The 14853-nt window shown below is 49.1% G+C and overlaps 2 protein-coding genes across 4 annotated transcripts in view; one reads left to right on the top strand and one right to left on the bottom strand.

The window, feature by feature from the left end:
• The window catches only part of KCNH1 (potassium voltage-gated channel subfamily H member 1), a 329150-nt gene extending 326943 nt beyond the window's left edge, over positions 1-2207 (top strand). The window contains exon 13 of the mRNA XM_072948224.1: positions 1362-2207. Within this exon, the coding sequence (XP_072804325.1) occupies positions 1362-2207 (846 nt within the window). The remainder of the gene's footprint in view (positions 1-1361) is intronic.
• Positions 2208-10413: 8206 nt separating this feature from the next.
• Positions 10414-14853, bottom strand: part of HHAT (hedgehog acyltransferase) — a 278182-nt gene continuing 273742 nt past the window's right edge. For all 3 annotated transcript variants that reach the window (XM_072948490.1, XM_072948488.1, XM_006198736.4), the window contains one exon: positions 10414-10856. In XM_072948490.1, coding sequence (XP_072804591.1) covers positions 10771-10856 — 86 coding nt within the window. In that variant the 3' untranslated portion in view covers positions 10414-10770. The remainder of the gene's footprint in view (positions 10857-14853) is intronic.

Here is a 14853-nt window from a genome sequence, read left to right as displayed (position 1 = left end):
CATCCTCTCCCCTAAAACCAGGGCATTTCCCCTAGCAGAATGGCTTAGAACATGGACATGGACGGGGACCCAGAGGGCTGGGTCTTAGCTCCCCAGTGAGTGCTCTCAGGTGGCCACCTACCCTTTCTAAGCTTGGTTTCTTCATTTGAAAACTAAGGATAATGACTGTACCCACCTGCCGGAGTTGCCGCAAGGACCGCATGAAATAGCACACATCAAACTACAGATGGACACAAGACAGTCATTAGGGCGGAAGAGTGGTATGAGCACAGCAAAGGCTGTTAGGATTGGGAGATGGGAGTGAAATCAGGGAAGGCTTTGGGAGGAGGTGCTGTTTGAGCTTCGCCTTGGTGTGAGGAGGACTGGGATGCCTGGTGGAGATGAGGGGCCACTCCCAGAACGAAAGGGTAAGGCTACCAACTCAGGGTACTGGGGGAACAGGCAAAAAGGGTCCTGATCCTTCTACTTATCGTCCCTCCATCCTTGTGATGCTTTTAGTTGGGTTCCTCTTCAGAGTGGACGAGATTCTCCTGAGTCCCGTGGCTTGTATCTATAGGAGCACACAGGGTATGGCTGAAGGGGACCAGGAGAGGCAAGGTTATAAAAACCATAGCTGGGCATGGAGAAATGCTGCCTGTGGAGGTCAGAAAGCCACGCATGTGGCTTGAGGATTTAACCAGGTGGTCCCTCCCACCCACCTGTTAGTGTCAAGTCGTCCAGTGCCAGGAGCTTTGATGAAGTCAAGTGACAGGTGTGAGCCTCCAGTCTGCCAACGGTGTGCTGACTGAGTCCTGGTGTCAAGCAATTCAGTGTTTGTTGGATTCCTCTGTATTTATTGGCACTTTGTATAAAATGATCATCTTTTCGATCGTATCTGACTGGTGGCATCAGAGAGCTCTGGGTCAGGTGGAGGGACAGTGGGGGCTTCCTCGAGGCAGTAGAGTGACTTACAGACCATCTGTACCTAGAGGTAAAAAACAAAAACACAAGAAAAAAAAAAAGCACAGGTTTTGAAATGGTGGGGGCACAGGATTCATTTTAAGCACTCACAGCGGGCTAGTGCTTGCACGTAAGTCATCATCTGTTGGCTTTACAGGTCAGAAAGGTAGGATTTTCCCCCCTTTTAGAAGTTAAGATACCTGTTGAGGTCACACGGCTAAGTGGCAGAGCTGGGACTTCATTCTGTCTGACCCCAAAGCCCAGGCTCCTGGCATGACACCACGTGTGCCTCCCCAAAACCTGGGGGTCCTGTGGCAAGTCCTTGGGGCAGGCTTTCCTCGGGGTAGCCTGTAATATGTGGCTTAGGCTGTGCTCAGAGCCACCACCGAGTTAATAGGGCATGTCATTCTGTCTCCCTCCAGATCGTGTTCCGGAAGATCAGCGACGTGAAACGGGAGGAGGAAGAGCGCATGAAACGGAAGAACGAGGCCCCCCTGATCTTGCCGCCCGACCACCCCGTCCGGCGGCTTTTCCAGAGGTTCCGACAGCAGAAGGAGGCCAGGCTGGCCGCGGAGAGGGGAGGCCGGGACCCGGACGACCTGGATGTGGAGAAGGGCAGCATCCTCACCGAGCACAGCAACCACGGCCTGGTGAAGGCCAGCGTCGTCACCGTCCGCGAGAGCCCCGCCACGCCCGTGGCCTTCCCGGCGGCCGCCGCCTCCGCGGGGCTGGACCAGGCCCGGCTGCAGGCGCCCGAGGCCGAGGGCCCCAAGGCCGGCGGGGGCGACTGCGCCAAGCGCAAGGGCTGGGCCCGCTTCAAGGACGCCTGTGGGAAGGCGGAGGACTGGAGCAAGGTGTCCAAGGCCGAGTCCATGGAGACGCTCCCCGAGAGGACGAAGGCGGCCGGCGAGGCCACGCTCAAGAAGACAGACTCGTGTGACAGCGGCATCACCAAGAGCGACCTGCGTCTGGACAACGCGGGCGAGGCCCGCAGCCCCCAGGACCGCAGCCCCATCTTGGCGGAGGTCAAGCATTCCTTCTACCCCATCCCCGAGCAGACGCTGCAGGCCACTGTCCTGGAGGTGAAGCACGAGCTCAAGGAGGACATCAAGGCCCTGAACAGCAAAATGACGAACATTGAGAAACAGCTCTCCGAGATACTCAGGATACTAACTTCCCGCCGAGCCTCCCAGTCTCCTCAGGAGCTGTTTGAAATCTCCAGGCCTCAGTCCCCAGAATCAGAGAGAGACATTTTTGGAGCCAGCTGAGAGGTCTGCTGGGGGAGGGAAAAAAAAAAAAAGTAAAAAAGAGGAGAAAACCTACCATCCTGCCCTGGACACCGCCCCCACCACACACAGCTACATGACCAACAACTTTGCAAGTAGGCTCTTCCCGACAGAAAAGCCCAGGGGGACCCGTCGCTGAAGCCCGCTCGCTCCTCTCTCTCTAGGGAAAGATCCGGAAAGAGGAGTGTGTGCCACCCCGCAAGATGGCAGCTGCATCTGAACTGTCTCTGCACACTTTTGGAAGAGGGGGCATGCCATCTAAAGGGTATTTTCCTTCATTTTTAATTTTTTACTGCCATGATATTTGTAAAAGATAGAAACTACCAGAAAAGAGCAGCAGCCCCTTGGGGAGTGGTGGGAGAGCCCCGAGAACCCCTCGTGTCTGTACCAGGCTGGGCTCCTCCGCCAAGACCCCCAAAGACTGCGGTGGGCACAGGGAGTGCGCAGCATTCCCTGTCCTTGGACGTCACCGGATATTTGCCTACAGTATTTGTAACAAGCTCGGGACAAGGGGACTCTGTCTCTAATGGTTCAGGCCGAGAACCAGCTGAAGTGCTTGTGGTGCCTCCTCTAGGCACTTAGAGCCAGAGCCGGGAATCTTCAGGTCCCCTTTCCCAAAAGAGATGAGCCGAGTGTAAGAGCTGGAGAGGGGCCGTGGGGACCCAGAGATTCTCTGGGCTGTGGTCTGCAGCCCACTCCTATGGGAGAGCCGCAGGGGAGGGCCCCCGAGGCCCCAGGTGAATCTCTGGCCTGACGCCACGAGCCTCACCACACAGGCTCCTTTGCTTCTTTCCGTCTCAACCTCTTCCCAAGTGTTCCTGTGGCATTCCTCAGGGTATGGAGCATCGGCAGGAAGGGTGATGAGCCCAGATTTGCTTTATTAGCAAAGCAGACACACACGTAACCTCAGAAAAATGATTGTAGTAAGCACTGTTTGTATCATGATTCTCACTGGGATTGCCCTACAGAAGTTTGTATTTTGTCCACTGCATGGGTTCACATAGGACACTCGGGAGCCATGCTTGGCCTTATTTTAAAGCTAGTCTCTTTATCTCATACTAAAGTCAAGACTTCAAGAGAAACCGAAGACTGCAGGGCCACGACTGAACTTACTTCAGGAAGGGTTTCCAGGCTGCCTCTGTAAAGTGATGGAGAGAGGTGGCCATGGAGCTGTGGTCCACAGGGAAGGTCTGAGCTCAGAATGACGATCATGGAGCCACCTACGGGTCATCCAAGTCCCTATGCCGAAATGCTCGGGACCCTCCACTGCCTCGCCTTCACCTGGGGTCAGGTAATCCTTGGGCTCCTTTCAGTGGCATCTGAGAAAGGCAAGAGAAGAGGTCTCTCCCAGGGAAAGTGCAGAGAGGAGTCAGGACTCTAAATTCAGCTTCAAAAGAGTGAAGTTAGGCATGCAAGTGATCTGGACCGTTAGTGCCAGCATGGAACTATCCAGGGCACTGACCTTCTGCACGTGTTGCACCACGGTCATCCCATCCTCAGGACGGAAGGGAGCCTGACAGGTCAGGACCTGCCCTACCAAAGCTAGCTAGTGTTTCTGAAAGCCCCAGCACCCCTTCGGTCCCACTCAGTGGCCATGGCATGACCCGGGACTTGGACCTCAGTTGTCTGTGCAGAGAGGGGCTGTCCCCAGGGTTGGCACAGGCAGCCCTGGGGAGCAGGATTCTTTCCCAGAGGCCCCGCACACTTTTGCAGCTCCTCCCAGGAGGCTTATGGGGTGGCCCCTGGCTTCCCGAGGCTGAGACCTTATTGGGCCCAGTAAGGTCTCAGCCCTAGATGGCAGCCTGCAAAGAGGAGGAAGTGACATTTCCCAAGGCCGAGCCCTGACCGTTTATGACTCTGGCTAAGCGAGGGGGCTTTCAGCCTCTTTCACTTGACAAGCTGCCAACCAGTCCTTGGGGCTGAGGCTGTAAAATAGCTGGAATCCCATCTGCCAGCTGGCCCTGAAACGTTCTAGTTTGTTCTAGTGTGCCGTTCCTTAAACTTGCTCGTCAGCCTGCTTCCAAAGTTGAGAACTCACCGCTTTAAGGTGGGGCGAGGGCCCTGATACCTCCCGCATCCGGCTGCCCCGCTCTCCGGGACTCGATGGCAGGCTCCTGTGCAGCTCCCTGCAGGCCCTGCCCTCCAGCTCTGCCTGGGGAGTACAGGGCTGTCAGGCTGAGGGGCAAAGATGCTGATGTGTGAGGCCTTGAAGTCCAGACCTGTTTAGAGGGGAAAAAATCACGCTTCGTGAATGTATTGCTGGATCGACTCCTCGAAGTCAAACTGGGCTAGTGACGAGCAGCCTGATCGACTCCTCTCGGGGTCCCAGGGCCTGCAGCACACCCTCCTGGGGGTGACGGTGGGAGCACCACCGGGGTGGCTGTCTGTGCTTTTATTCTTCTCCAGTCAAGGATTTGGGGAATTTTTGCTATAATGGTTTTTCTCTGGGGAAAGAAAAAACATTTTTTAATGAGCCAAACCTTCTTCCCTTGCATTTTTATGACATGCACTTGGCCACGGGCTGCTTTGTGCTACCTACCTACCTACCCTTGCCCAGATGCTGCGCTGGCCTCCCAAGCAAGGACCACGAGCTTCAGATACCACTGACTCAGCCTTCCCCTATACAGTTACCTGGTGGCTGAAGAGAGATCAGGGGAACCAAAAGCATTTGCGTATTGGACCCAACCTTTAGACTTAGACTTTAGAAAAAGTTTTGCTATGAGATTTAGGTTTACCTGAGCTATTTTTCCTTTTTGAGGGAAGGGGGACCATTGCCCAGTCATTGCTGGGTACTTGATCTCTTCCATAAACTCCTTACTTTGCACGTTATGCATAGGGAGGCTCCATTTCCCAGAGTCTCCTGACAGCTGTTGGGAGCAGGAGGTCCTGCCCCTACCACTTGGTTGTTTGCTGAACATGCCCTCCCCCTGCTGTTGGCAGCGTGGGAGCGGGGCTTGAGCCTATGAAATAAGACGGTCAACAAGACAGTGCACTGGTTCTTGGTGGAGAGCTCCTCCACCAGGTATGACGAGATTCCTGGAGGAAGGACAGCGAGGCAGCCGTCTAGTTGAGGAGCCCTGGTCTCATGCACAATTCTGATATCTCCACCTTCATCCATCCCCTTCCCTCACACTCCCGCTCTCTGGCTTGATTCTCCCTCTAAGGCCATTCTTTATATTCTAGACGTCAGATGAAATCTGTGCAAAGAGTTTGTAGCTTAGCAGTAGGCAACCCAGGGCTTTTCAAAAACTCTGATGCTACATACAACGAGCATTTCAAAGCTGTTCCCATCTCTTGTCATTTAATTCCCGGGCTTGTTTTACCTTCCACCTTCTAGAGCATCCTCTGTGCTGTCTGCTGGAATCCTCTTTCAGAAGTGGAGTTAGCACAGCTCAGAATAAAAACACATTCCATCACACCGCCCTATCCAGCAATCACCTTCTCCCGAATCCTTAGGTGGAAAGTACAAAACCAGCTCTGCAACTGTCCAAGCCTGTGTGGGGAGTAAAATGAAAGCCAGGTAGGTGGAGGAGGAAGAGCCTCCTCTCCCCTTGCTGCTCGGACCACCCTATGACACATGTACCCTCCTGGTGGTGATACAAGTCCATGTGCATTTGTGCATTTGATGAATAGATTTGTACAGTGTTTTTTTTGCAATAAAGATGTTTAGCCTTAAGACCCTTGAATGGAACTCCAACTGGGATGGAGCTGCCAACACTCTTTCCCCTCACCTCCCTCCTTACATAATGTTGCTTAAAGAGGAGGCCCACAGAGGGAACACTCCGGCGCCCGGATGGCCTCTCTTCTGTCTCTCCATCATTGCACTGCCTTCTTGCTCGCTTCAGTAAAAACTACCTTCACCAGCTCTTGTGCCCTCCAACCGGAGATTTCACTGTCCTCTGGGCACCAACTGCAGCCATCAGAGAAAGCACCGTTTTCTCACCCAGTGTGTTCATGTTGAGACGTTTTAATTGCCGCCACCTATGGTTCAAAAGAATCAATGTGAATTTGTCTCCGGCTTAAATGAGTTTCGAATGAAACTTCACTCTCATGTGAGCATATCAGACTCCCTCTGGAACCTCTAGAACTGGACTTGAATACCCGACAGGTGCCGGACCTGGGAGGTGCCCCCCGCCCACCCGCCCGCCCTCAAAGTTTCCCTAGAGCCATTGCCTCTTTATCTGTGACTTCTGAGTCAGCCAACAGATCGGTTAGTTGTTCAATGAGAAGCTCACAGATCTTGTATCAGGATACGAACTGCTTTTATGTTAAGAAAGATGTAACCCCCCCCGCCCCCCATGAATGTATTCTCTTACTATTCAGACGCGGTATTCGTGCATCCGATGGAGACTGCCCAGACCTGACATTTCTCCGCCACCGCAAGGACACTTCTACTCACGAGCAGTTCGTCATTTGGCCCTCCTGATATTAACACTCTTCCCGTTGCGTCCGGACAAATCCTTCATTGGGTTTTTCTTCTTCCTTTGCATCTGTCACCTTGTCCAAATGAGCATGCATCAACAGAAGTGCAAATGAGCTGACACTGTTTTTGTGGTCAGCTGAGGATGCTGCCAGGACTCCACGGTATGACTGCAGCTTGGGGAATGTTAAGAGAAACATGGGGCCCTCCATTGTTACCCCCTTCTCAACATTTTTAAACAAGCACAAATGACATTTGTAAAATAAAAAAAAGTTTATTTATTATGGTAATAAACTATTTTATACATGAGTGCTGTTGCCTTTCCTTATGTAAGTTCAAGGCATTGAACTGGGTGGTCTGACCTGAGATGACAGAACCAGGTAGGTGGTACTTTCTCCTTGTCAGGAGCCTGGGGAGCTCTAATTTGGACAGCACCTGTAATTGTGGGGTCTTTGAGAACTTAAAATTCTAGAGACACCAAGATTGTGTGTCAAAGTACTGCACAGTGAGAGAATGGGGGTGAAGATGCCCTGCCGTATGATCTTGAAATAGTTATCTGCTACACAAACGTACAGAGATGCCTTCAAACCCTGGCATCACTGGAAAATTGTGGTACAGCATTTTGATTTAACACATAACTGAAGGTGACCTCCCACCTAGGGCTGAGCTTTTTAACCTTGAACAATTTGGATTGAAATTTGTGTATTAATGCTTTTCTGCCTTTAAAATATACTACAAAAATTTAACTGAATCTTTTCAGAATGACTCAGTGGTAACAATAGGAGTGCTGATCTGTGCTTTAATTCATTGATGGTCTCAGAAGCTATTAAGGTGGAGGACCGCTTGCCCCTAAACTAGTCCTATCCACCAGCACTGTTTCAGAGTCTGCTGTGGTCTAATGGGCATTGCTTCCTGCTCATGGCAAGATTCTCCATGATACCACCAATAGTTCTTATTTAATACCAATGGACATTTCAAAAATGGCATTCTTTTTATAGACAGCAGAACGTAATTCAGGGATGAGGAATCTGTGATTTGCAAGCCTTATTCAGGCCCCTCCTTGATTTCACATGGCCGCAATATAAATCCAGTACTTTTAATCACTTTCTCATACACTATTATTTACAGTGCAGAAAAGCATAATAAAACTAATTTAAGGGTCATTTTTAAAAATTCTAAATGATTGATGTTCATTTTAAAAAGTCTCACCTAAGCACCAAATATTGCATTCTTTAGATATCCTCAACAGTGAAAAAAAATCTTTCTTTGTGAATATGATTTTTATAATTAGTCAAAAGGACCAGTGATACAGAGCCAAGGAACAGATATTACATTTTGGGTGCCAAATGGGTTTCAACCATAAAAAAGAGGGATTTTGTTGGTTTGTTGTATAATAACAGTTTCCCTGAAGAAAGGCCTCACAGAGCCATCGCAACATGCACTGAGAAAGGCCAGTGCTGTCAAGATAATCTGGTTTCTCATGAGTTGGCCCTATTGTAGGAATACATTTGATAGAGAAGAAACTCATTATAGTACAGTTAATTTCTTAAAGTCAATGATTATTATTTTAAATAAGCAATGAGCAGCCTCAATTTCTCTAAGGAGAAAACCACTGCCACTAAATTACTATTCTCCCAATATATAGATCATTATACAATTATTATATGATTGATATATTTTCTTCCTAGGTCTGCAGTCTGATAGAACAAAAGGCTTTCTGCTGTCACTTCGAACAAATTGATCTGAAGAAATAATGAAATACCTCTCAGTCTTCTTGCATGGTTCCAAGAATTAGTCAAAATGACCAGCATCTGTCTGTCCTTCAGATGTTTTATGTGCCTCCTTGGGGATCAGCATGGCGATCTCGCTTGGAGCTGTCCGAGGTGCCCACAGAGCCAGGTGGGAGTCAGAAGATCCTGGGGCTAGAAGCAACCTTAGGATCTGTCTAATTGTTCCCCAGCCCTGTGGTCAGGGCTGCTAACTATGGAAAGTGACACGTCAGATGTTCCTCAGCTGGAACTGCTCTGTCTGCCCAGACACCTCAAGGGTCTTTCACTTCAAGCAACTCCAAGAGCTGAGGTCACAGGCATGAAAAGAGACATACTATCATTTCCACGTTACAGCTGGAGGACAGCAAGAGGTTCAAGTTAAGAGAACAGTGGTTCTGGGTAATCCACCTGTTGGTTAATCAGGCTTCAGTATACATACAGCTAAACACAGTAATCATTTAGTAATTCCTAAGAACCACTCTTAATCATATAATAGCTTAAAAGAAATTCAGGATTATTGCTTTCAAGTATATTCACTGACTCTTCCAGTACAGTTTAATGAGTGAATGAGCCTATTTGTTTTTATATAAATGGTGTCTGAAGAGTTGAAAGTATTTTGCATTTTATATATCTATATGCACATATATTGGACACATCCCTACAATCATCTTCATACTACCTTTTTTCCTTAGCAAGCTCTTCCCTTGCAGGTCAACTTCAACCAAATGCCCTCTGGCTGACTACAGATCTTGAATTAGTGTTAAAAGCCCATGAAGTTGTACTGTATTCATTTGCCTGCTCACTAACTCAACCTTATTGCCTCCTTGTACCTTGGATTCACCAGACTGTGTCTCTTTCTCCTTTACTAAGCCTGCTGCCCTGGTCCTGCCTGTCTCCCTCCAGCCTCTGTCTTCTGCAGCTAACATGGTGTGTGCCCACTCCTTGTCATCCACCTCTGGTCCCCTCCCCACTTCTTCCAAGCAGAGTGGCTAGGAAGAAAGGACACCAGCAAAATGGTCCTGCACTCTAGGAGTTTAGACCTCACTGAGCTAATAACCACAGCCAGGACACAAGGACAACACCAAATGAGCAATGTGAGACAGTGGGGCACAGAGCAGGTCCAAGTGCACCTTCCCCTCAGTGACAATTAATTCCTGGGCCTGAGATGTTCCGGTTCTCCCATAATCGGGTACACTATGGATTCAAATTTTAAAGCTGCTTCACTTATCCCCTGCCCCTTCAAAGCAAACAAACAAAAAAGCCAAAACCAAATAGAAGTATTCTGAATTATCTACCACTTGAGGCATTAGTGGCCTGCCGGCATCTTTCCAGTGAATAATTCAGAATTATGTCAGTGTGTTTAGATTGTAAACATTTGCCTTAAAATATTCAAAGCAATTCTACAAAAATGTGGGTTATCTTTGTGATGGAAAAGGCTCCACTGTATTTGAAACAAAACACAACAAAACATAAACCACTGAGTATAAGCCAGTCGGTGGGAAGACGGCTGTTGGGACGTGTGTAAAGCACGGAGAGGCCACAGGAAGCCATCCTTACCCTCTGTGACTTGCCTGATAGCGCCTGTCTATGGATACCTTATTCCCTGGGTTTTTTTTTAATTCTGCTTTTTTTTTTTTAAATATCTTGAACAATTAGCTGTCAAGTAGGGAACTGCCATGTTTATATTTCTCTGAAAATCTAGGAAGCAAGCAGCCAAGTGTAGATCACCCTGGTGAAGCTCAAAGAACAGCTCTCCTTGGGTACGGACTCCTTGCGATGCCACAGAACACGTACTGTCCTCTCTGCCCGGGGAATTAGACACACAGCTGTGGCTCTGTTACATACCTGCTGAGGAGCTAAAGTGTGAGGCTAAACCCCAGTGCTGGTTCTAGAGACGTGACTGCAGGACCGGGGAGAACGGGGGGCGGGGTCACTTCAACACCACCAACGTGTTTCAGAAATACTGCCCAGTGGAGGACAAGTCCATCACTAATCAGGATTTCTCTGCCTCAGTCAAGAAATGTCTTCCATTTAATTCTTGGTAAAGGACAAAGACGGGCCCCTTGGAACTGGGTCCTGGATCACAGTGTCACCAAGTGTAGCTAAGCAAGACACTTTACAGCTCTGGACCCCAGCTTCCTCAACAAGAAAATGATGGAGCTGGGGAAGACAATCTCTAAGTTCCCAAAGTTACGTGAGCTCAAGCATCCAGTCTTGGAAAGAGGTGACTTCAAGAAAAGATGAGCAGATCAAGCACTGGTCCCCTGGAGGTTACCTTGGTGTGCGAGGTCAGAGTGAAGCACCATCTGCCCTGGAAGCCAGCAACAGGGGCCGGCCTGGGGCCGGCGGCATTAGTTTATGAGTATGTCTGGGCCCAGGCAATGCCCACGTGGGAGTAGCAGTACAGGAATCCCAGGACAGAGAGGGTCACCCACGGCCAACCTGCAGGGGGAGGTCAGAGATGGAAGAGCAGTTAGAAATGCATGGGGCAGGACCGCCCACGAGTGCAAACTTTGCAGAAACAGCATGGGCCTTGGTTAATGCATTAAGACACATGCCTCCTAGAAAGTCTGCTCTAACTGGAAGGCCAGCAAGTTGACCCCTACGTCCCCACTGGGGTCAGCATAAAATCGAGGGGTGCACTATCGCACATGCAAATTATGTTTAGAAATAGGACAAGCTTTCAAAGAACACATATTTAGAAACTAAAGCAGTTAATCATCAAAAAGACAAAAAGTGCACGAGACCCACCGTAAATCTCAAAATACACACGGACCGTTGTTTCGAATTAAGTGCCATCTGTAAGCACGCAGAAGAACGAGCCTAAATTAAACATTTGCATTCGAAAGTCAAGGCTTTTAGTGGTGCCTTCAACAAGCACTTGTCTTAGAATATCTGATGTTCTTTTCTTTCTTCTTTTTTAAAAAATTAACAACCCTTTCTGCTTTCTATGTGTTTCACTTATTCAAATGCTTACTAGGGGCCTGGAGACCCAGAGGTGCTGTGGAAGGTACCAGATGCCAAAAAAGAAAGGCTTAGTCCTGTGTCAAAGGTGCTCCCAACACCAGCTTGGAAAAGACAAACACTCCTGTGGGATTTACGAGCCATGTAACATGTGCTCGGTAATGATGTGTACAGAGCACACTTAGACTGGGCTGTGTGGGGTGTCCCTTGCCACATGGAAAGGGACAGGGACAAGCTACCAGAGAGACCACCTGACATGTGAACATCACAGGTCATCCAAGAAACAGGGATCATGTGATGTGACTCCTGCACAGGGAGGGGCGGGCAGGGTAGGGACAGAAGTAGGGAGGAGGCAGTTGGGAGCCACTGTGGGTTGGCATAACTCTAGCAGGCTCTTTTCTATGTCGACCATAAGCTGCCATTATTATTATGACTTGGGTTCGATCAGCATAATAGCATAGTGGTTAAGTATGCAGTCCTTGAAATGGAGTTAGACACAGGTTCAAATCCTGGCTCTGCCATTTGCCAGCTGTGTGACCTTGAGCAACATAATGAATCTCAAATGTAAAACAGGAGGGACAGAGCAACTTATTTAACAGTGTCCTTATAAGGTGCCATGGACTGAACTGGGTACCCACTCCTCCATTCATACGTTGAAGCCCTAACCTGCAGTGTGATGGTACTTGGAGCTGGGGCCTTTGGAAGGTAAACAGGCTGAGATGAGGTCATGAGGGTGGGGCTCTCAGGATGGGATTAGTGCCCTTACAAGCAGAGACACCAGGCAGCTATCTTCCTCTCTCTCTGTCTGCTCTATGAGGACACAGTGAGAAGGCTGCCATCTGTGAGTCAGGAAAAGGATCCTCACCAGGAACAAAATCCGCTGGAACTTTGATCTTACAATTCCCAGCCTCCAGAACTGTGAGAGAGAAATGTCTGTGGTATTTTGTTACGGTGGCCCAAGCTAAGACATACGGATTGTGTGAAACGATGTAACAACCTGCACGGTGCCTGGCCTGTGGTGGGGCACTAAACAAAAGCGGTAGTGATGGTGTGAAGAGGGTACAGAAGTCTCTCTGCACCAACATGAGAGTGACAACGGGGAAAGCAAGCCCTGGTCTTCCTCTTAACTCTTGTTTTCAACTTGCTCCTTGGACTGGCTTGGCGCAGAACTGTTCCAGGCCCTGAAGGCAAGAGAAGTGAGGGGAGCAGAGGACCCTGCAGCCCCACCTCCCACCTGCCAGGCAGCCAGCACAGGAGCTTCCTATGGCTGCTGGAGCAAATTACCACAGACTTAGTGGCTTCAAAGAACAGAAATGTATTCTCTCACATTTTGGAGGCCAGAAGAACTTTTTCTCAAGTTCCTTAACTAATTCCACCTGCAAAAACCCTATTTCCAAACCAAGTCAGTTCTGAAGTTCCAGGTACACATGAATTGGGGAGGGGCACTATTCAGCCCAGTACAGCCGGGTACTTTTTCAAGCTTCAAGATGGACCCATCCTGCCTAGAGACCCTCATCTCTGTGGCTCAGACCTAGATGCCAGGGGACCTGTCAACACCTGTTCCTTGGTCAGCTCAGGGAGCAGCAAGAGAGGACGGGGTTTTAGGTACAGGAAGCAGACCCAGATGTCAGCTGTGTTGAGGGTGAGGCATTAGCAGATGTTTGGTAAACACAGACTGGCTGCGGGGGTGGGAAAATGGGGGTGTTTCATTTACAGAAATCCGGGCCTGGGGCGTCACAGAGCCGGGCTTGACCCTGTGGGTGGGACAGCCCTGTGAAGGCTTCTGCCCAGCACGCAGAACTGCAAGGACCAGCAACCCCAACGCTGCCCAGAGGGAGGCACGTACATGTTCAGCCTGGACCACAGCTGGGTCCTGGCAATTGTCCCTGCCTGGCTGCATGCCATGCAGGGAGGCACCTAGACAGCAGTGATCCTGGCTCTTCTAGGAGACCCTAGGAGGGCCTCAGTTTCTCCATATACACAATGGAAGATCAAAAATAAACAAAAGCATGTGAAAAAAAAATTAAGATCACAGATTTTGTGGCGCTTTTAAGAAGTGTTCAATGCAAAGGATTACCTGAGAATTCTCTCATGCACACATAGCTCATTGGTCTTTTTAACACACAAGCTGTTTCTACAGATGGCAACCTCAAGTGGCTGCTAAGGACCCCTTCTTTCCTGACCTCAAGAGTAAGATATATGATGACAAGGAAAAGACAGATGCCACAAGTCACCCTTCCACTGCCTTCAACTGTGAGCACTTGCTGGGTGCCTGGCCCTGCCCTGGACATCTTCCTCTGTGGTTGCCTGTAGATACAAGGTCTTCAACTGTGGCAGCTCCAAGTGCTGACGTGGCCCCAGTGTGAGGGGATGCTTGGGGCAGTGCACCCTCTCCATCAGGGCTCAGTTAAGCACAGGATTATAAAATTGAAAAGAAATTGGGATGGTCTGTCATTCTGGCAACATTTCAACGGTTGCTGTGATGCACAGTCATCCAGACTGGTCAGCCATTAACAAAAAAGATGGTGTCAAAAGGGTTCTGTCCTGCCAAATGAGCACTGACCTCATCCTGCGGTCCTCTCTCCCCCTGGCCTTTCCCCATGAAGTCTTCTCCTTCCATGCTGTCCCTTCTCACCAAGCTTTCCAGTCCTAAGTGTCCAGTAAACTCCCATTTCCCCACATCCTCAACCCCATGCATGCATACACACACACCTGTGCACACGCACGCACACACACTCCATTAATGTGGCTCATAAAGCCTGGTGGGCTGTGTTGTATTGGTCAAAGGAAAAGATCTTTCTTAAGAGGGTACTTTAGGCTGAAGCCCCCTGCACACTCTGCACATCCATAGTTAGGTCTCCAAAGTCAATGATGTATGTATCCTCCTGGTGGTAGGCTTTTGAAACCTGGACCTAACAAGATGCAAACAGGTGAACAGTTTTAACGGATGACAGCTAAGCAGCATCGACGATATTATGAAGAGGATGCTAGTGAGTCAGACAACAGTTGCAAAAGATCAGGGGACATCATTAATAGGACAGATTATCTGACAGACAGAGCTAAATGCATATAAGTAGGATGTATAGCAAAATGGATTCAGTTAGGAGGACCACTGTAGGTACATAATAGATGGCGTTAATATACTGTGGGTGGTTGTATCATGATATTGTTAACAGGATATTGGTGAGTTGTATAATAACTAGAGCTAATGAGAAGCACGTAGGACACAGAGGGCACTGGCTATAGCAAATAGTGAGCCATGTAATTTTACTTGAGGTTATTATGGCTGAGCAACTCTCTGAGCAATTACACTAATATGAAAGGACTGGAAAGGCAGAGGCTCAGGATACTGAAGGAAGAGACCATTAGCAGGCAGGGCCATGAGAAGTCAAAGGATATGTCAAATTGGCTTTCTGGAAAGTGAAGGGATAATCAGAACAAGAAGCAGGTCTAATGAAAAACTTCGTTTAAAAAG

This window comes from Vicugna pacos, chromosome 23 (genome assembly GCF_048564905.1).
Source record: "Vicugna pacos chromosome 23, VicPac4, whole genome shotgun sequence".
NCBI lineage: Eukaryota > Metazoa > Chordata > Mammalia > Artiodactyla > Camelidae > Vicugna > Vicugna pacos.
Note: the sequence above shows the minus strand (reverse complement) of the source record. Positions and strands in the feature narration are given on the sequence as shown.